The sequence below is a fragment of the Chlorocebus sabaeus genome, chromosome 11, assembly GCF_047675955.1.
Source record: "Chlorocebus sabaeus isolate Y175 chromosome 11, mChlSab1.0.hap1, whole genome shotgun sequence".
Lineage (NCBI taxonomy): Eukaryota > Metazoa > Chordata > Mammalia > Primates > Cercopithecidae > Chlorocebus > Chlorocebus sabaeus.
Genome location: NC_132914.1, coordinates 24,701,482 through 24,723,535, shown reverse-complemented (window position 1 = coordinate 24,723,535; position 22,054 = coordinate 24,701,482). Strand labels below are relative to the sequence as shown.

Here is a 22,054-nt window from a genome sequence, read left to right as displayed (position 1 = left end):
GCCATAATTTCTTCCACTATACTGTGCTAGATACAAGTAGACTGAACATTGTTAACAGGTAACATTCTCATTCACTATGAATAAGATTTGTCATTCACTTAGTATACAAGCAAAGGAGAATATGGAGCATAGACAAATGTAGTCAGAAATGAAGGAAATTGTTCAAACATTTTCATACTTTCATCAGTTTTAACTCTCATTTCTCCTCTGATTACTTAATAAAATGAAATGTATACCTTGGTGGTGGGAAAACCTTTCTGAATGATGTCTACTAAAATATTTTATCGACATTACCTAACAAGAATGTTACCTCACAAAACTACACTGTTGCAAAATAATGGTGCCACTTTTCACTTTGCTGCTACCTCTAGGTAAAATGTCCTTGCAGTATGTTCCCTGAATTACCTTCAAGGTTGAAAAATTACAATGCCAAAATTTGGTGGCCAAGAGCCCTTTTATTTGTATAGTGCCATTTGAATGACTTTTCTTCTTATGGGTTGTATGAATTTTTTTTTTATTCAAAAGAAACCTTCTGATTTTTACCACAAGGGTGATTGAGTTACATTATTTTCATCCTCATAAATGAACAAACCATGAGACATCACCATGTATCCCAAGGAGAAATGATAGTGTTAGAGAGCGAAAAAAATAAATTGAAAAGCATAAATTCAGTAGGTCTTATTTTCCTAATTGACAACCTTTGCCTGAAATAATTGATTATTTATATAAGACAGAAATTCCATTGCAAAGGAGTTGCATAGGGACCAGAAAATTGGCCCCTGGGTTTTACCAGAGATTGTAAAAATTGTAACTATATTAGACAAGGAAACCTGTTTTAGAAATTATTCTTAAAAATAGAGCCAAATTACATGAAGAATAGTACTAGTTCTGGTGATTGTCATCACTACAAATGAGATAAGAATACTATTCTTCTCTGTTTTAATTGTGTGAATGAACTATCTTTTATGTTATTTGTGAAAATGGGACAGTCATTTCTAACCCTAACTTTTTCCAAAATTTGGACATTCAGTTACCGTAAAAACATACTTGTAAAGCACTTTCCTGTATGTTCTATACTTAATTGCCATTATGTGGTATTTGAGATGAACTAAAATTCATTACCTTTAAAAACTGTGCAGGAAATATGGCCTATCAATAATTTGGATGTTCTCCAGCCCTGCACCTACTAGTTTTGGGACTTGCACATTCGTAATTGGGATAAGTCTACATATCGCATATAGTTGTTTTGACTATTAAATGAGATAGTGTCTTTTATTATGTATCATCTAGATAGGAATTCCTCAGAAATTAAAAGCTTTCATTTAAAATTATTTCAAGCTATTCTGAATAACAAGATAAATCATAAGATCATACACTGAAAGCAGTTACTGGAAATGACATCATTTCATTGAAAGAAGTATGAAGCTAGAGTTTCTAAGGTGAAGGTGTTTCTGAAGAACATTGTTTCTTCAAATATGCAGTCTGAGAACAATTCATCTGTGTATTCTAACCAACTGACAATAGAAAGAGTGTGAAGTTAGAAAGACCTTGAATTTGTAGGCTATTGTGTACCAGTTCCTTGGCATACATGTATTAGGGGGAACTGAATTTTAGATCTTTAAAAAAGAAGATAGGCTATAGAATGCCTAAGACATTTTTTGAAGAGGTCCAATATTACAAGACGCTAGTCTAAGAGTTTTAAGCTACATGTGATAGGTCAATAGTGAGCTCACCAGGCATCTGGTGAATGACTCACAGATGTACATTGGTTGGAAGCTTCTTTCTTTCTTTCTTTCTTTTTTTTGAAAGGGGAAGTGTCCTTTTTTAATTTTAATTTTTTGTGACAAAGTAAATAACAGCAAAGGCAAAAGACATTTTCTTCATGCCCATTGTGTCACCTGAAGGCAATAAAATGGTAATATTGTCTGACACTGATATGCTTTGAATTCGTTGTGATTATAATAGTAGGAGTTTTATTTCTCACAATAAGTTTTCCAAATTCTATGAGATGTGAAAACTAGCTTGATGGTAGGAACACATATCAAATAGGAAAGTGTAACTTGCACCTATGACCACATATTTTTATTTCAGATGTGAAAATAGAAGATATTTAATGATTCTGATCTAAAATAGAGGAATGAAAATATATCCTTTTAAAATGAGGACAAAAATAGTAGGAATGCATGCTGGAAACTATACCTGAAAAGGGGTTACATTTGAAAATAACTTGTTTGTGATTGTAAAAGTTCTTGATAGTCTCCTTGAGAATTTTCCAGCAGTGTTCTCTAGCATATCTTATATTCCTTAGCCTGTGTGAATGCCCTTTTACTATCTGCAATGGAAACAACATGAGCTCAAAAGCGTAGTTTTTCATGTTCATTCCATTTTCCCTAATACTGCTGCAGCAGTGTCAGAAAGACTCATCCAATATAAAACTTTTATTGGGGTTTCTATTGTACTTTGGTCATCTCTGAAAATATATTTTATTTGTGTATCTGTGCTTGTCAATCACACTTATTTACCATTTTATGTATTATTCAGTTACGTTCTTAGCACTATTTTTTGTTCATTTGCTTTTTTATTTTTGTTTTAACTTTTCTCACTACATCTGCCTCAGAAGGCTTGGATACTAAAAATTTGATTGGAAATTTGGTTTTATATACATATATATAACTAGAATTGTTATAACTTTTTTTGAACTCTTTTGTTAAAGTCGCAGCACTTAACATATTGGTAAGCATTTAATAGATGTTAAGTAAATGCAAAAGTGTTTCTCAACAAAGATATATTTTGAAACCTTAACAAACATCACATTGGGGTATTAGTTCTGATTTAAAGAATATTTATCATCAATTGAATATCTTAAGCTTTTCAGATGATTGAAAAAGAATTTAGGTTTAATATATGTGCTAGGCATGAACACATTTAATATTTAAACATTTTAATGTTTAATGCAAAATTTTAAAAGATGATTCAATTAACAGTATTTTAATATTGAACATTGTATTGATTGGATCATTTTGATCATTTAATAAAATAACCCATGGCAAAATTTAACCAAAACATTTTGGAACAGTCTTCCCTTTTGTTGATATTCTAAAGTCTAACAGAAATGCTAATTTTCAATATAGAATTCAAATGAAAGAAAACTTTTATAGCTTAGAGAGGTACATTTTAAAATATTTATTCAATTAAACCATCATATACAGTATTAGCTTAATGACACTTTTATAAATTTTATTTTTTATAACAATTACCTGAAAGCCTTTCAGGTCTCTTAAAATGTGAGTACCATCTTGGGATTTTCATCTAACTATAAATTCTGGAGAATCAGTTTATTCTGCATTATGGTGTCACAAGTGAAATAGATAGAAGTGGCTTCAAGTAACAAAAGGGCTACTAACCGTTGAATGACTTTAAATTCTGTTTGCCCAAGTTGAACAGTGGGAAAATTAGGGAAATACATACCTACCCCTTTCTACACTGTGTAAGATCCATGAGCTAATTTATGTGAGCAAAATTCCTTATGATCTTAGAGTTCCATTAGTTCAAATTATCATTATTAGGATGATCATTATTATATTTGGCAAATTTTCTGTCTAGTTCCTAGTCTATTTCAACTCCTTTGGCATAGATGATTGTGCAAGAAATAATTTGTTTTTGAATGGCTACAGTAATGTTTGCAGAATATATTAAAGTCAAAAAACTCACTTTCAAACCATTTAAAATTCTCTTACATGTTCTTTGTGTTTATTTGGCATATGTACATATGTATACATATATTAAGTGCCAATAAAATCGAAATCAAATATAAGGAAGATTCTAATATGAGTATCTTTTCTTTATACTATAGTTGGCCTCAAACACTCCTACTTTCTTTCTTACCTGTTCTGTTGACCTTCTAGATTAGAGTTTCAGAGAAACAACCAGAGGTAGTAGCTGTAGCAAGACAGCAGCTGGGACCATACGGATCTCAGCATCCCGCCTTATGGCCATTATCTTTGTTTCTATCTTTACACTGCCACTGTGTTTCCTTCTTGTGCTCTCTCTGCGTCCTCTCCTCCTGCATCCTCCTCTTCCTGACTCCAGCTCCCATGGCTCCCTGTAACTCACCCATCCTCCTTCTTCACTTTTTTTCCTCTATTGATATCAGATAAGCAAGATTTTTCCTAATTAGGACAAAATTTTTAAAATGTTTTTAAAGGTGTATATAGCGATGCAGCTACTATACCCTAATTCTCATAACCACCATTAACCAATGAAGAAAAATATAATGTATACGTTATCATTTGTACACATTATCAATTAGAGCGTATTAGATCGTAGGTCCCTTACGGGCTGAAAAAATAGATAGTTAAAATAAATGCAACAATTTTCTCATTTTTCTATGTAGGAGTAGGTTGTTGCTGGAACAAAACATAATTTGAGATTAACAACACGAAAGACTAGTGAGTAATATTCTTCCCCCCTTCCCCAACTGCTGAAAGTGAAAATCATGTCAGCATCAAGTCATTTTTGCCACATCCCTTGTTAACTGCTTTTTCAGGGTGGGTCATAGTTCTGTGTTTTTGTTAGTGTCTTAACTCCATAGTGACATGCTTAAATCTTATTCCACATTGATTTTGTAGTGTGTGTGCGTATATTTTTAGAATATCTCCTGATGATAGAATTAAATATTAAGTTATTATCAACTTGTCCAAAAATGTATAAGCTTTGAATGAAGAATAAATTTACTAATATGAGTTAATAATTGATTTTTTTTGTCTTCGGACTATGTGTATGATGTACCATTGTGAATGTCTAAAAAAGTAAACTTACTGTCTGCCTGTCTCCAGAAAAAAAAAGTGGGACCTAATCAAACTGCCGTGGGGTCAACCCTTGTGGTTTTAAAGGCTCTTAATGTTGTCCAGCTGCAAAATAAAAGGAATTGGGAGGGGAAGTTGGAAGGAGTGGAGGGGGCTGGGGGGGAGGAATGTGTGGAAAAGAACAGGGAGTCTGGCTTTTATTTTTTTTTTTAAGTGAGTTCAGTGCCAGCCTGGACATTGGCTGTACAGACTATTGAGCCATTGTCTGCTCCATTTCCAGAATAGCCCCCAGTTAATCACTTCGGCTTTGAAGGGAATTTCCTCGTGGAATTCTCCACAGAAAATCTAATCAACTGACCTGCCCTCTCAACAATGGAAGGCTTTTTTTTCCTCTCTTTCCCTTATTGGGGCGGGCTCTGTAATGTAGCCTTTTGTGCAGAATGAACCCTCCCAGTAGGAGTGGAGAGCGTGTGTGAGTGACTGAGTGTGTGTGTGTGTGTATGTGTGTGTGTGCATGCGTGTGTGAAGAATGCACACTATCTCGTGTTGGTGAGTGTGTGCTTACTCCCTGACCAGATGCTGCGGTGCACGGGGCAGCCACCATCTCTGCGTGCATGTCTGTGTAAGTGTCTCTCTCTGTGTGTGTATGTGCCTCTGTCATTTCATGTCAAAGGTACATTACCTGATTACCTTTCTCGCCTGCCAGATTTTTATCTAGATAATTGGAACTGCTATGGAGGCTGTGCCTTGCCAGCCAGCTTAGAATCTGTAAAGCCATAGTTTGTCCACCTTGTTATCTGTGACTGCCTGGGCAGAGGAAATTAAAGAGATCCACAGCCAGGGGAGCGCTTCCTACTCCTGACCTCCCCAGCGATCCCAAACAGGACAGTTTGTTAGTAGCGTCTTTTTGTTGTTATGTTTTGATTTCGTTTTGGGTTTTTGTGCGCTCGTGGGTGTTATTTTGGCATGTGGATACCTATTCCCCTCCACATCGCACATCGTGTTTTATGGAGTTTAGAGCTGAGGAAACTTTGGTTGGGTTGCCAGGACGTTCGCACCACTTTGCGGAAAGCACGAGCTAACAGGGAGACGGACAGAGTGAGTGACAAGTTGTTTACAGGTTTCCTTGAAGGGGCCTCTGCTATATTTCAATCTGTCAAAGTTGCTTTTCTTCCCTCAGAACAATGCCCGATTGTTGTGTGTGTGAGTGTGTGTGTGTGTGTATGTGTGCGTGTATTTCCGTGTGTGAACGGAGAGAGCCTAGAAAAGGGTGAGAAGGAGTAACAATTCTTTGTGTAAAAATGCTATTGCTAACATTTAAATTTTTTGCTTAATTAGTTAATAAATGCAGTTTAATCGAGCTTCTGTTATTATCTAGACTTGGTTTTCAATCAGCAAATACGTTTTACAAAATCATACTGTTATGCGTGTGTGTGTGTGTGTGTGAGTTTTATGATTCAGAAGACAGAGTATGGGAGACGTGTTAAATGAGTTGACTTCTCACATTCAGTGATGTCTAGAAGAGAGAATTAAAAGGAAAGGACAGGCACCCTGAGGTTGTCTAGAGCCTTGCAGCCGGAGCGTGTGGCTCCGCGGAGGGGGGAGCAGCCAGACCCGGCTGCTGGAAGTGCACTGCCCCTTTAAGAGACTGGTCAAGGAGTCCTAGGAGAGGGAGAGGAGGGAAAGGAGGGGGGGAGAAAGAGGGAGAGAGAGAGACAGAGAGAGAGAGGGAGAGAGAGAGAGAGGGAGGGGGGGGAAGAGAGAGAGAGAAAATCAATTGGTTTAGAAGGTTTGGACTCACTTGACAGGTTCAGTTGGAGACGATCATAGGTGGCTGCTGTGACAAAGGGAAATTGTGCTTTTCCAGCATGCTTACTGACCCTGATTTACCTCAGGAGTTTGAAAGGTGAGTACAGTTTTTTCCCCCTAATATATTGAAGTACAACTCTCCCATTTTACAGTAGTCTCTGAATCATTGGAAGATGCTCCCCCAAAATGTGTTTGTTAGAGAAGCTTTTAGCTGGGGCTTCTGCAGTCTTGTTAGCTGATTTTTTTTGTTGTGGTTGCCCGGACCAAATTGAACTGATTTGCAAAGTCTCCGGGATTTCTGCTAATGTTTTCAGGTTGCGTCCTGTAACAGCAAATTAAATGAACCTTAAGCATCTCTCTCTCTCCCCAACTCGCTGCTTCTCTCTTTCTCATTCACTCTCTTATTTTCTTCCTTCATTGATTGTTTTCTCCCCACCTTTTAAAAATGCTTTTGTGCAGAATGTTACCATTTTCAGCATCTCGGTCTCATGTAATTTCTAGGGTGACAGAAGGTTTTAGTGGTGCTTTAAACAGAGGCTATAAGTTCCTATTTGATCCTTCCGTAAAACTTTGGAAGCTGCTCAGTAAAGCACATGACCTTTTGTTGATATAAGAGAGCGTTTTTTTTTTTTTTCTCCAAAGAAAATTTAACATCACCGCTATATTAGATTACTCCGTAAGTGTCAAAAATAGGGGAGAAAAGGGGGTAAATGGGGCTGTTCCCTTTCTAAGTTTTAGTGACCACTTTCTGTGTTAGCTGTCTTCACTGAATTTTAATTTACTGTATTTTCCCCTTTTGCTATGATGGGAATAGTGTATTTGTAATTAAGTTGTTCCTATTTAGAGAAGTATTTGCAACATCCTTTTATTTGATGTTGTTGCAAGTAAAGCAGGGCTTTGAAAGAATTTTAGCCCTCTTAATGTTCCTATAAGTACACATTGCAATTTTTAAATTTGAGTTCTTATCCCAGCATAAGTTCATTTTTTTGAACTATAAATAGAATTTTGTTTGCCATTAAAAAGAATTCAAACTTTGTATTCTGTATGGTGAATTAAAAAAAAAAAAGCTAAAAAAAGCCAGGATGCATGATACCCAGGCTTTTTTTCATTTTCATGAAAGCTACCTTCTGTATAAACATTTGTTGTATCTGACTATGCAATGCAAGCTAGGTGCTAGACCAGCTGGTTAAAAATATGCTAAGTCAAGCTGTTCATCGCTCAAACGACTGAATTTGATATGAAAAGACGAAAAAAGAAAGGACAAAGATTAAAACATTCTAGAAGTGAAGCAATGGAAGAGAAAAAGAGTATTGAGGATAAAGTAACGCTTGAATGTGGTCACATATTAGAGAAGCCAGTATCAAATGAGGGAAGAAAGTAAAATAGCCAACATATATACTTCAGTGCTGTCATCTTTCTTTGATTTCTTCTGTGTGTTTTTTGTATAATTAAAGTGCATCTTTACTAGATAATTCCAGCGAATGTTTGAGCTTTCTTTACAGTTTTGAATTAAAATTTTCAGTTCTATATATTAACTCTTTAATTAGTGAGCTTTTATTTGCAAATATAGCCTTATTTCATAGGTAGATGTTGAAGTTATTCATAGTGAAACATACTATACATTACCTAATGTAGCGATTTGCTAATTTAACACAGTTAAGTTTTCTAGAATGCACAGAGTAGCACTTAAATGATAATATTCTTTAATTCTAATTATACTTTTTGCAAATACAACTCTGAGACTGATTTGTAAGCCTGTTAACAGATTGTACTTATAAAAAGGTAGTTACATATTAACAGGCTGCAGCCTATTTCTCTATATAGGCAAGCTTCCTGCTGTGAACTTTATTTGTAATTTTTTTTTCAATTATCTCTTTTTAAACTAAACTTTCCCCTTTCCTATTCTGATGCTCAAATCTGTTAACATCTTTTTTCCTTCTGGTGGGAATTTCATTTTTTTTTTTCACCCAGAGGCATGCTTTTCTAACTAGCTAATTAAATAAGCAAGTGATAATCAATAGGGTTGTTAGTATGACTATCAAATTGAGAAATATTAGTATCTAAAATAATTCTGAAAAATGCCGTACAATATAATGTTCCTTAATAATTTCCCCTGTGGTTGTAATTGGTAATACATACAAAGATGTCAGCAAATCATTACTATCTGTTTACATTGAATTTGTACGGGTGAGTGTTTCTATAGGCACCCGTGCATGATACAGTATATCATGTAGACACAATATTGAATATTTATATTCTCCAAAGGAGGTATTTATGATGTAATGAAACTATCAAATATAATTAGATTTTTTTTTTTTTTTTGCCTTTTCAACTGTTTGCAACTTTCACTGAATAAATAGGTCATTTCTGTTGACTGTTAATTTTTATTCTGTTGGATCACTTGCTATAGATGATTTTCCGCTTAAACTTAGAAATCTAAAAGAAGACTGCTAAATTTCTTTGTGAAATAGAGAACTTTGATCTAGAGAACATAATAAATTGCTTGGGGTTCATGTACTGTAAAAGTTTTATGTGATCATTTTTAACTAATTTCATTGGTAGAGTCTTGTCCATCTTTTATTCTTCCCAGCCTGTAGACTATTTGAACTTTAAGGAATATTCAAAACTTAAATATCAGGATCAAAATTTGGGTTTAGATTTGTATGTGTCTATATTATCCTCCCTAGAAATGAACATGGTCAGTACTCTCAGACTAATAAGCAGTTGTTAAATAGTTAAGAAGTAGTAACAATTTCATTGTTTGTTAAAAATATGCAGGAGGTAGTGCAAATAGAACAGTGATCCTAAAAGGTAAAGAACTTGAAATATTTTTATTTTCACGCATCCTTGTGATAAACTGATTATGATTACTGAAAAACACAATTCCCAGGTGGGAAGCAAATGGGCATATATGTTCTAAAAATTATTCGTAAGGAAAGTCTTTTACATTTTACCGTTTAGAGAAAACATAGCTGGCAACATGGTCTAAATGTGAGTAATAGCATCATTAGAATGAACGCCCGAAGTCTCCCCAAATATTTAAAAGAAGTCAATAAATGTATATATTTAACTGAAAGTAGATAATGAAAAATTGTGACTTAAGGTTTTCCTTTGAGAATGTCACCTACTTTTTGATATTCCAAGGAAGAAATGAAAATATTTGCCTTAAATGTCAATATTAGTTTGTTCATGATAAGTAAAATAGCCATTTTTGATAGGTTCTCAATATTCTATTTCTTTCCTTTTTATTTTATCTGTCCCCTTTAGTTGTAATATAATAGTTTTGTGTCTAAGCTACTCGTTACAGTTTCTAATTGCTTTATGTTAGAAACTTAAATAGCAAGTATAAGATGACTGTTTAAGAAGACAGTTCTGATAATGTCTAGAAAGAAGAAAAAAGTTGGGATTGAAAGTCGTGGGATTATGCAAATTAGGTTGTTAGTATCACCTATTTGATTGCTTCTCCCAAATTGGTGCAGACAACAGACAGCAGATTTTCTAGATGTTGAAAGGAATACTACAATAGTAAAACCTTCTGCAATAAAAATTAACTTATTTACTTCATATTTCCATCAAATTTATTTCTGGTCATGCTGACTAAATAATTTTTCTTATTAGGAAACTTTTCAGTATTTTTCTGAAGAAACAAATATACATCAGATCCTTTTACAAACTAATTCATAAAATTCCATGGAAAGCTACGGCTGGACATTTGCAAAAAACAACTCTTTGACATTAGTGGTATTTTAGTTACCTGAAGTTTGACCATAGTAATGAAATATTTATTACACAGATATATTTCGCTTAATTAAAACCTTTAACAACAACAACAAAAAAGTCCATTGTGCTCACGAGTGATAAGTGCATTCAGGTTAGCAGGCACACTCTAGGTGTGAGTCACAGAAAAGTTATCTGTTCACATTCTGTCACCTAATGGTAACTGTAAACCTATAAGTTTGATACTATGTTTTCAGGACGTTCTGATAGCCTTTGGTAATTTTATTTATTTGTTATTTACTACTACTTTACAGCGGAGACAATGTCTACAACTGAGTGTAGATTTTAATTACCACGTCAATAATTTGCAAGCTAACTGAGCTAAGATATTGGTTTGGAATGCAGCTTGCATGAGGCAGTTCATAAACCACATTTCTATCACACTCATGCTGAAATACTGTCCTGAAGACATGGCAGGAGACCTGACTGATTACCAAGAACAATTAAGGGTTAAATGTCAGGTGACGTTGTGTACTGCTCAGTGTTTAGCAGGTTTGATAGACATAGAAATGTGCAAATATTATGATTACTTCACATGTTGATGTGTTCTTATCTTATGTGTCTCAAATATAATAAGCACATGTTAAAGTATTTACCTGTTCTTAGGAAGCTTTTGGCAAAAATCTTGTATACGCATCATACATGAGAGGCAGATAATAAGACCTGTTCTGATTCTTTAGCACATTAGTCCTCCACAGAGTTGGAAACTATTTCATATGAATTGCACTCATAATGCATTTAGAAAGCAAAATTACATTCATGGGTAAAGGCTGATTTTTATTGTCTGTTTTCTTTCCACTATCAATTCTTCAGAAACCTAATGAGTATATTGTATAATGCAGATGTGCATTATGTAAGCTGAATATCTCCCTTTTTATAGATTAGTTAAATAAGTATAACTGATGAGTTTTGTTTTCTTTCATAATTTGTTATTCATTTATAATTTCAATGGGGTTATCCAACAGCCTGGGAAAGAAACTAATCTAAGTTTTTCTGTTGTACTAACTCATGTATAGTTCCAATATGCCAGGTCTCTGATTCCGATGATGGCAGTAAGATAAAAAGATTTTTAAAGATTTAGCCAAAGCATGAAATATCTCCTTCCTAATGGAAAATTTTCTTGAACAAGAAATTGTCAAAAACATGACAAAGTCTTCCTTCCTTCCTTCATTCTCTCCTTCTTTCTCTTTCATTGATTGATAGCATCATCATTTGTATTAAATGTGAAATTTGCTTACTATGTAGATAAACAGGATCAAGTGGTATTGCTAGAGTGGGGAAAAAATTTAAATTTGACATGCTTTAGGAGAATGCCACTATTCCTTCATTGTGATCAGGAACTGATAGTGGTTCAGGAGAAGACCTTTTTATTCTTTCTGACCTCTGTGTTTTCTCCTGCAGTTTGGAAGCTGTTCTTTCTTTCCTTTAGTGTTGTCTATTCTTTTCTTTACTTACTAATTGAGAGTTCACACATCTTCTCTGGAGATATTGTGGCGTATGGTTTTGCTTGTCCAATAGGGGGGTGTTGCATTTCTCCACATTCAGTATCCTTTTCCCTTGGAGCCTGAGAGTAAAACCTCAGCAGTACTCCCTCCCTTTGCCAGCCTGAGGAGTCAGAGACTCAAAGTTGTTCCCAGCTCTTGTGCCTTCATTGTAGAGCTGCATTCTGCTCAGTGGGCTGCCGAGAAGGACCAGACCGAAACAAGATTTAGAAGAATTCTGGTGAGAACTGTTTATAGGGATATGGTATTTTAAAAGAATGTAGTAAACAAACAGAATTGTGGCATAAACAAAGATAATTAGCATAAACAATGTCGTTTTAGGACAGGTGGTTTAAAAAAACAAACAAAACAAAAAACCCAAATATGAACCCAATTTGAATGCTGCCAGTTTGGAACCACTGAACCTTAATCTGTACTTCATGAGAATTACCCAGGTTTGTTGATAAACTTGTTAACATGCATTTTTTGTTTCTTTTGTATCATTTTCCGGTCATTATGCCCTTTTGTCACCCAGCTTGAAAGTAATTAATCTATATTACAAGGTAGTTTAAGGAGTTTTGCCCATAAACATGACAGAAGGAAAATTTAAAACAAAAGCTTATGGATGTTCATAGACATTTGAAATCAGTGTCAAACCTTAAATCAATTCAAACCTGAACTCGGCTCATTGTATTTCAAACCTCTCTTTTATCTAAGTAACATTTTAGTCACTTGGCTCTTTAGTGTTAATACATTTACTTTTGTCTTGTCTTAAAATTCAGAGATTTGTTTTGCTGTGGTTAAATCAGCATTTCTGTGTTATGTGTTTCTTTCTAAGTGTTGCTTATTTCTTATTATTTTTCTCTGTAACTTAGTGAAGGTGGTACAGCAGCGTATAAATGTATCTGATGATCATGCAATATGAGGATGCTAGTTATTATGAACCACATTATCTAAACGTACTATGCCGTCGTGATGAATTTTTATCTGGAGACATTTAGGTTTATTACTAAATGACGTTTTTTTCTTAATGCCTTGTACTGAAATGTTTTGACTTAAATGAAATGTGGAGTGTGGTGAACAGAAAGCTGTTTATTTTTCTTGCATTAAGGATCAAAGTTCTTTATTGAAGTTAAAGAGATTTTTTTTTCTCTTCACTTTCTCATGGACAATGGGACCAGAAATTCAAAGTGGATATCTCTGATATTCTGTGGCCCTTCTCTTTGCTGAAATGAAAGCATTTGTGAATGAGTTTTGGTTTCTTGGAGTTATAAAATGTGTGTAAACTAGTAAACCATGTCTCATTCATGTGCTATGGAGATTTCTCGTACTTCAGGGACAAAAATAATTTGGCTACTAACGAATTAGGGCTACCTGCCAGTGCCAACACATAGTGTAGGTAAGAGGAACACTATAAAGAAAAGCTGCTGGCAGCAAATCCGTTGAAACTTTCATATGTAACAGCGTTTCTATTTCTGCTCTTCACATCTTTGAAAGAAAGTGTGTTTTAGAAAAGAAAATGTTAAAAAACAGAAGATATGATCTTTCTTAAAAATGTATGTGTAGCTCCACTTTAATATTTCTCATTGTGGAGATGCATAGGGTTTCATTATGTTCTATGCACTCTTGGTTCCCCTACCTTTCCCAATCATTTCTGTCACATTGAAACCTAAGGATCAGACGCATGAGAGTAAGTGTAATATGAAGAAATGAAATTCACTGCATAGAGCCAAAAAAAGCCTCAGAGCCTTATACGATTTTGATATTGGCAGTTTAAGGGAGTTAGATCAATTGGGACACTGAGTAGAAATTTTATAAAGGATGTGTCCTCTCATTTAGGGCTTCAGGAACATTTTCAAGAAAAGAAGGGAAAGAGTTAACCTGTGTTGCCTGTTGTTAATTTCTTAGTGTAGGAGTAAAAGAAGAGGTAGACCCAAATCATGTTTTCTTGGCATATTTTTAATCAAAATTCATTTCAGAATGCAGTCAGTGTTTACATTAGTACTGAATTTGCCTTTTTTTGTTTGTTTGTTTGTTTTTGTTTTTGTATTAAGTACGACTGAAATACTAGGGAGATAGGTTGTTTGAACACTGGTTGTGAAACTTTTACAGAAGATCTTTCACATATCATTTTAAACTATTTTATGTTTATCTAATAAAAGATATCTTAATGAAAAAGAAATAAAACACTGAAAAATGAGAAATATTCCTTAACCTAAGAGAACACAAGTGGAAAAGTAATACTTTATTATACTATTAATTTTTCAGTCACAGTTAATTAGGTTGCTTGACAAAGTTCTAAAACACTTTTATTCTAATTGCAGAGTTAAAGTATTATTTGTTTGCCTACAATTCTTCCTTTGGTTATTTGCCCTGGGCCAGTGTTTGTTGGGCAATGGTTTTCAAAGTCCAAAGACTTTTTTTTTACTTCTCTCCTGAGGTCCCTTTGTCTTTTTTTTTTTTTTTTTTAAGCTAGTGAGTTTCATAATATGTTTGAAAAGAGGTTGCAGGGGGATGTCACATATAATTAAGGTTAATATTTCCTTCCTTTTTTCTTATCTGTACTCTAAGAGGTCTATGTTGGAGATTCGTTAGGATAATGTATAGTATGCCCATTATTTAGTGTACAACGGAATGAACTGGTGCTCAGACTATTCAATTTAGTATGCATTCACTAATTCAACTTTGACCTTAAGTGATAACGGAATATAAAATATCAGATTCAGATTCTTTGTCATCTATAATACAGCATTATGTATTATTATATTTTATGTAATATTCAAAGTACCAATAGTCAGACAGAACACCTAGGAATGGAAAAAGAAAGATAACTATGAATACTATTCCTGAGAGTAGAACTTCTGTTTTCCTCCAGTCCTAAACATAACTACAATTTGGGAAATAGAGGAAAAGGTATTGTTTTTAGGACCGTAAGGATTATGATGTATAAATATTTATAGGGTAATTATTTCTAAAAATGTTAGCATTACTCGACAAATAATATGGATCTAATTTGACCTATAAAAAAATTTAAGAATATTTAATGCTTTAAAACCATTCTTCGAGAGAAATAAAAGCATATCCAAAAGATCCTGATAGCAATTTAAAGAATCAAAGTGATGGGGCAATATATTTGGACTTTTATAAGTAAATGAAATGATAGTTGGAATTCACTAACAGTTATATGAAGGATTATTTTAGGGAATGTAATAGTTTTACGTGTGTGCACATGCAAAAGTTAGAAAGCCAGGAGAAACTTTTTCATTTATAGGGCAGTTGATCTCTTGAATGAATCCTGCCAAATTCTAATGAAGCTGCAGTTTTGGCAAAAAATCTTGAAAGGAAGAAATATTTCATAGAAATACAAACAAGGTTCATTCCCGTTTTCTTGTTTGCAGCTCACAATCCTGTGGCATGTGCTACAGGAACATATAATAGTATTCCAGCTTGAAAAAAATTGAAAGTGGTATTGTGGTGTATATTTAATGGAAAATTTGAACTGAAGACGTTGGGTGAATCAAGGTATGCTCGAGTAATATTTAGGGATATTTGAGGTTTTAGGTTGAGATAATAAGAAAGTTGAGTGTTCAGGGTCTAAAGCATACCTATCAAATGAATGAGTGTGTATGTGTGTGTGTGTATGTGTGTGTGTGTGTAATATGACTTATCTCCTCTATAAATAAAATGATTTCCTCTTTTAGGTAAGATTTATATTTGCCAGTATCTTCACTGATTTTTTTTTTTTTTTTTGAAATGTAACATAGTACCAAGCGCTATTACCTAGATGTTAAGATCTCAAGTTCTAGTTCTTCTTTAAAAACTGAGATCTCTTTGACTCTTAGTGTATGCATCTGTAAAATTAGAAGATAGGATGGATAATTTCTAAAATTGGTTAACTCTAAAATTTCATTACTTTGAACTACATTTGCAGTGTCCCCAGCTCCTAACTCTAGTGGTCAGAATTCTTGCATTTATATAGCTATTTGGAGATTATCTCTATAGCCAGACTTTACATATAGAATCACTTCTGTTTACCTGTCAATTAGGTATCATTACACAGGAACAAGCAACCATAGTGTCTTAGGAGTTTTTAATCTAAATACCATGTGTAATTCTTATTTAGGATTAAGTGCCCAAGTTTGCTCTGAGCTATTTGAAGTGTTTCAAAAGATAAGATTCACATTCTATGATCCTGAAACTCTCAGGCATCAGATCACCATTCTGAACAATTACAAATATTGTAAAAGATAAATTTATATGGTTAAATGAACAAGACACTATGGGGAAATATGAAAAGCCTAAGAGTGGCACTTTAGGTAAGGGATCTAAAGGTCTGTTTATAGGGATAAAAGAAAAGAAAAAATATGAAGATTCCTCAGGAGAGCATTAGTACAGCACAGGGGCTATGGACAGTATATGTCCTTATATGAATAACTAAAACATTGGGCTGGAAAGTAGCAAGATCAACTAATATTACAAACATGTAGTCCAAAGAAAAATTTTGAGTGTTTCTCAAAATAAATAACTATTAGCATTACCAGGCCAGCCAATTTGATATGCATTATACTATACTTGCTAGTTGGCAGTTTCAAGAAATTTTAAACTCTACAAAGCAAGGGAGTAGAGCAAAGAGCAATGAAGTATGCATTTAAAAAGCTATATCGAGCAGAGAAGCTTCATATATTGTTAATATATTTGTCAGGTCGCATGCTGTTTTTTTTATTTGGTTTTGTTTTTTAATGCACTGTTGGAAAACCAGTGTAGCTATATCATCAGGAACATACATATCTAAGGTTCTTCCGCATTAGCTCTACTTAGAAAATATGTCTGTGGTATCATGAAATCTTTGTACAAATTAGTTTATATTTAATAGATTCATGTATTTGAGATAACAGGAATCTGCTATGTTAAAATTAATTTTTTTACAGAATAATTATGATGTAGATTTTTTTTATTTGGTTCCTGCCACTTTTATTTAGGCACAAAGAATGGGTATTATTCTCTTGTTCTCCTTCTATAGATATAAATGTTGAAAAAAGAAAGAAAGAAAGAAAATAACCTCACTGAACCAGCACTACATTTAGAACTAGGACCAAAGAGAAATGTGCAAATATCCTACTGTTAAACCAGAAAGAAAATCTGGAAATCATCCAGTTGGGCAACTTACTGCTAATATATTTTATAATCCAGCATTTAGTTATATACAAAGTTGGCATATGTTCCTACAGTTTCTAAATCAAGAATTAAAACTTTGTGATGTATAAGTCACTTATATCGTTTGGGTTTCAGCCATGCATCTATGAATGGACTTAAAAATAAGTATAAAATTATTTATCCCCCAATGCAAATGAGCCAGCTTAAACTTATAAAAATTTATAAAAATATTTGGATATGTCTGAATGCAAGCCACTGCATTCAGATTTTTAAAACTAAGTTTAATTTTTGGCAAATGTAAAATGATCAGCACTTTAATAAAAATGATTTTTTGTTTGATAACATACAAGTCAGATATCTGCAAATTATTTCAGCATATAAAATAATACATGTAAGAAATTGGTTAACTTATATTTTAGTTTTGTAGTTAATATAATTGATAATTGTTTTAAATGTACTTACGATTATTGATCCCAGGTAACGTGTACTTAAATAGCAGCAATGCAACTATAGTTTCCTCTAACTGCTTAGTGCTAATAATTAAATATTCCAAAAACACATCTCTTGTCACTTTATATATAGGACATCTGATGCACTAATAGTTATTTTTGCAAGTATCAGTATGTTAAGTATTTGAGTAATGAATTTGCTGATTTAACATATTCCTGTGCTTTAAGATGTACAAATTAAAGTTCACTTATTTTTGCATAATCACGAGAATGAATCATTTCATAGAATAAATGATTGAACAACTAAAAACAGTGATTTTTCTGTTAATCTAAGAAGGTCACACACATACTATTGCTTTTTAAAGTATTATTTGTACAAACATTTTGAAAACTAGAAAACATTAAATAACTTAAAGACACAATTATGTATACAAATCCAGTGCATTATAGATTTTCATAGTAAAAGCAACATAAGAGGTTTTGCATTGGCTACATATTCTTTGGACTGTAGGTTAAGCTTGAAGAAATACATAGATTTCTTTTTACGGGGAACTCTATAGCAAGCAAACCAAATCACCTAAGAAACAGAACCCTTATTTTTGATAAAAAATTGTTTTCACAGATATAATCTGTTGAAAGCCAGAAGCCATCCAAAGTGCTGATACCAATTTAAGAAGATGATCTTTTGCCTTAATTATACATCTGGGAAATATTAGCTGAACATTTTGTGGAGAACAGTGAATACCTTAGTTGCCAGTTGTCTAAAATGCTGCTAATGATCGACATAGTGCCAGTGTTTTGATGGCTAAAACCTAGGCTGAATATGAATACAAAGAACACAGTTGGGGGAAAAAAAAGCGCACCATTTTATACAAAACAGATTTCAACCATCTGCTTGGCACTTAAGTTGTGACTATAGGCAATATATGAAAGAGACCACTGTCCACGTTAAGAATGGTATTACTTTTATTGGTACCTTAGAAAAACCATAGGGGTTTGAATGCATGTGTAACCAATGATTTTCTTCAGCTAAATAATGCAAACAAGGGCCTCAGCCAAAATTTTGTTCCCTCCATGATCTCTTCTATGTCAGTCTTCTTATCCTGGCAAAATCGGTTTCACTAATAAAATAGGTATAGTGCTGTACCTCAGGATATTAAATAATACCAGACAACACTAAGCAAGTGGCCCTTAGGATGAGAACCCCAGATGGTTATGAGAGAAAGTACTGTTTGCTTTAGGAATAGGTTATATTCCTGAGTCTGTTGCCTGAATACTATGGTGCATGTCAAATTAGCATGGAAGTTAATGGTCCAGAAGCACTTCTAAATTTAATGCTTTCCCATTTGTTCTGAATTTATAGTATTAAATCAGAGCAGTACTGTTTTATCACTAGTTCAGTAAAGGAAAATCATGCCATGGGTAGGAAATTATAGGCAAAATCTAATTGTTTGACCCATTTCGTTTACCTAAAGGTGAGGGAGAAATCCCAAAATGCTCAATAGAAGATTATTGGTAAATATCATACATTAGATGCTTTTACATTTGTAGACCAGTTGGCAAGAGCTGTTATAGACTGTTCCTTAGCATTATAGTAGGCAAAACATAAATTTTTGACTAAGTAATGATTTGACCTTGTATTATCTTTAGCTGAGATATATTTTGTATTTTTAAACATTAGGAAAATCAAGCTATTAGAATGTGTTAGCTTATTGATTTGTCGAGGTTGTATATGTAGGTTGTATGAATTGATAAATATATATTGAGACCTTCTTAGCTCTTGATGAACAGTATGTGATTTAGGAAAGCATAAAGAAATGCTCTCAGAGTCCCTCTCTATTTGTGCTACTTTCCAATATGGTGGCCACTACCCACATATCGTTATTAAGCATTCGAAATGTGACTAATCTGAGCCAAAACGTCCTGTAAATATAAAATACGCACTGGCTTTCAAAGACATAGGTTGAAAGAAAGAATGTAAAACATCTTACTAAGTTATAAAATGTTGATTATATGTTGAAATGACATTAGGATTTATTGGCACAAATAAAATATATATTAAAATTATTTTCACCTCTTTTAAAAAACTTTTAAAATATGACTACTAGAAAATTTAAAACTACACGTGTGCCTCTTATTTGTGGCTCTCATATTTCTATTGGATGATGCTACTTTATACCCTCCTGTGGCTGGAGGGAAATCAAAACTACTATCTTTATCTAGATTCTAGGGGTTCGTAGCTCAGTAGGGTAGCAATCAGTTAGAAAGACCTAGGGGTTTATTAACTGTCTTTATTCTTAGCTTTCTTCTAGAAGGTGGAATTGTATTACTTTTTTAAAAGCTACAGTAATCAACACTCACATTCACAGATGTAATATTTACTTCATGAATACTGTCACTTTCTTCAAACTTCCATGGAGTTACAATAGAAAGGAAGATGTTTGCTTAAGAATTATATAAATTATTTTAGAGATTATATGTTTGAAATGGGGAATTAGATTTACTGTTTTGAAATGCCACTATGTGTATCTTTAATTTTACTATTGAGTTTTAAAGAAGTTTGTGGAGGGGTAGGAATACCTTCAGTTTTGTATCCCAGCTGATACTACACACAGTTTCTTAAATTGACCCACAAGATGTGATCCAAACTTTCTCTATACATATGGAGATACACTTATAGAGATAGATATAAAGATAGAGCTAACATTCAGTATGTACTTATTATGTGCCAGACTCTGTTATAAATTGCTTTACATGCATTATTTCACTCTAGCCTCACAACAATCTTATTTTTTACCTCATTTCACAAATGAAGAAAAGGAAACAGAGAGTTGCCTAATTTCTAGGTAATAAGTGGAAGAGTTGGGATATAAACTCAGACATTCAAACTCTAATTATCACTCTTAACCATCACATTATAGTATTGAGCTAGTAAATAATGTACTTCCATAAGTTTATAATCTGTTATTTATTTTAGTGGCAGATATTTCTTTCTCTATTCAACAACTACATTTTAAATTCCTGCTATGCCAGGTGTAATATTAAATGCTGAATGAATGTTGAAAATGTAGACAATATAAATGACATAAAATAATTGTGATATAATCTTCTAATTTTTTTCTGAATGAATTAACTCATTCATTGCACAAGGTGGTATGCTGGGTAGTGGATATCCAGGCATGTGTACACTTATGTAAAGGGTTTCTTGGTAATGGCTAATTGGGACTGTTTTTGAGAGATACTGACTTCCGGTGCACATTATAGATGGATACTTCTTACTAGGAGAAGTGTAACTATTTAGTATTTCTCAAATATCCATTTTTCAAGTCCTTTGTAATAAGCCACCTATTGAAATAATATCTTTACAGAGAGGCAGTATTTTTGCTTTAAAAATTTATCTGATTTGTATTTGATAGCTCAGTGGGCAGAAAGCCTCTTTACAGTATAGTAATTCTTAAGTGTGTCAGTGTTCACATCTTATGTGGGGATATTGATTTAGAAAAGTTTATGATGAATTGGTAAGTAAGGGTATAATTAATATGATATTAATTCTTTAATTTGTAGCCATGATGAACTAATTTTATTTGGGTAGCAAGAAGAGTGTGGTAATTTTGAGTAGAAAACTCAATTAAGTATGATAAAATAATATGACTGATAATATGATTACAGTTTTATGGTAACAATAAGGTATTGGGGAATGGAAATGAACCTCATGTTTTTCAGTCACTGGATTTTTCAGTTTTACTGATGGATGAATATACGTTAATGTAGACTTGATCCATGGATCTTTGTTTTAAGTCTTAATCTTTTAAGTGTTCCACATGTAGATATGTCCAAGGCTTCTGTTGGTTTTTTTGATTTCTTGATACCTTAGTAAGGAGAAGCCATCTAATTTTGTAGTTGCAAGTGTGCTTTGGAGTCAGACTGCTTACATTTATTTTATAGCCTCACTATTGATTAGTTCTGTGATCTTTGCGATTTACATAAACTCTGCATGCCTTAATTCATTAATCTGTGAAATGGAGATTATAATTATTCCCATATTATAGGTCATCTTACTGCTTTAATAGGAAATCATTTATAACTTAGCATGTTTAGGAAATGTATGTTATGATTATTCTTTAACAGATGTTAATCATGTAGAAAGAGAAAGAGTTCTAAGAATACTCCATATAATATGGTAGGTAACATTGAACTACCTATGGATATATAAATATCAAGTACTAGTAAATTATGCTGAATATTATGTGTTGTGTAAACCGGTGGTTTATATAGGATTTATCAGAACTATGGCTGCTTAAGAGGTTGAAAAAATATTTAAAATAAAATATTCATGTTGTATAATCATTTATATTTTATATATTAGACATATATTATAAATATATAATTATTTACATCATGTATGTGTATGCGTACATATATACACATAATCATGTGATATACATATGCATATGTATAATATATAAAATTGATTTTTGACATGAATATTTTATATGTATGTATGTGTATATATAAAGTGAAATGGGGGAAGAGAATTTCTAAGACTGAAACCTTAGCTGGGAATAATTCTGAGTTACCT

The 22,054-nt window shown here is 33.2% G+C and overlaps 1 protein-coding gene across 8 annotated transcripts in view; it reads left to right on the top strand.

Annotated features, from left to right (window-relative positions):
- The window catches only part of SOX5 (SRY-box transcription factor 5), a 1,032,593-nt gene that overhangs the window by 604,691 nt on the left and 405,848 nt on the right, over window positions 1-22,054 (top strand). For 3 of the 8 annotated variants that reach the window (XM_073020546.1, XM_007967908.3, XM_007967907.3), the window contains exon 1: window positions 6,547-6,711. The exons of 2 other annotated variants lie outside the window; for them this stretch is intronic. In XM_073020546.1, coding sequence (XP_072876647.1) covers window positions 6,674-6,711 — 38 coding nt within the window. In that variant the 5' untranslated portion in view covers window positions 6,547-6,673. Of the gene's footprint in view, window positions 1-4,904; window positions 5,428-6,545; window positions 6,712-22,054 lie in introns of those variants that run through there. 3 more of the 8 variants (XM_073020542.1, XM_073020541.1, XM_073020545.1) reach the window with 2 other exon arrangements.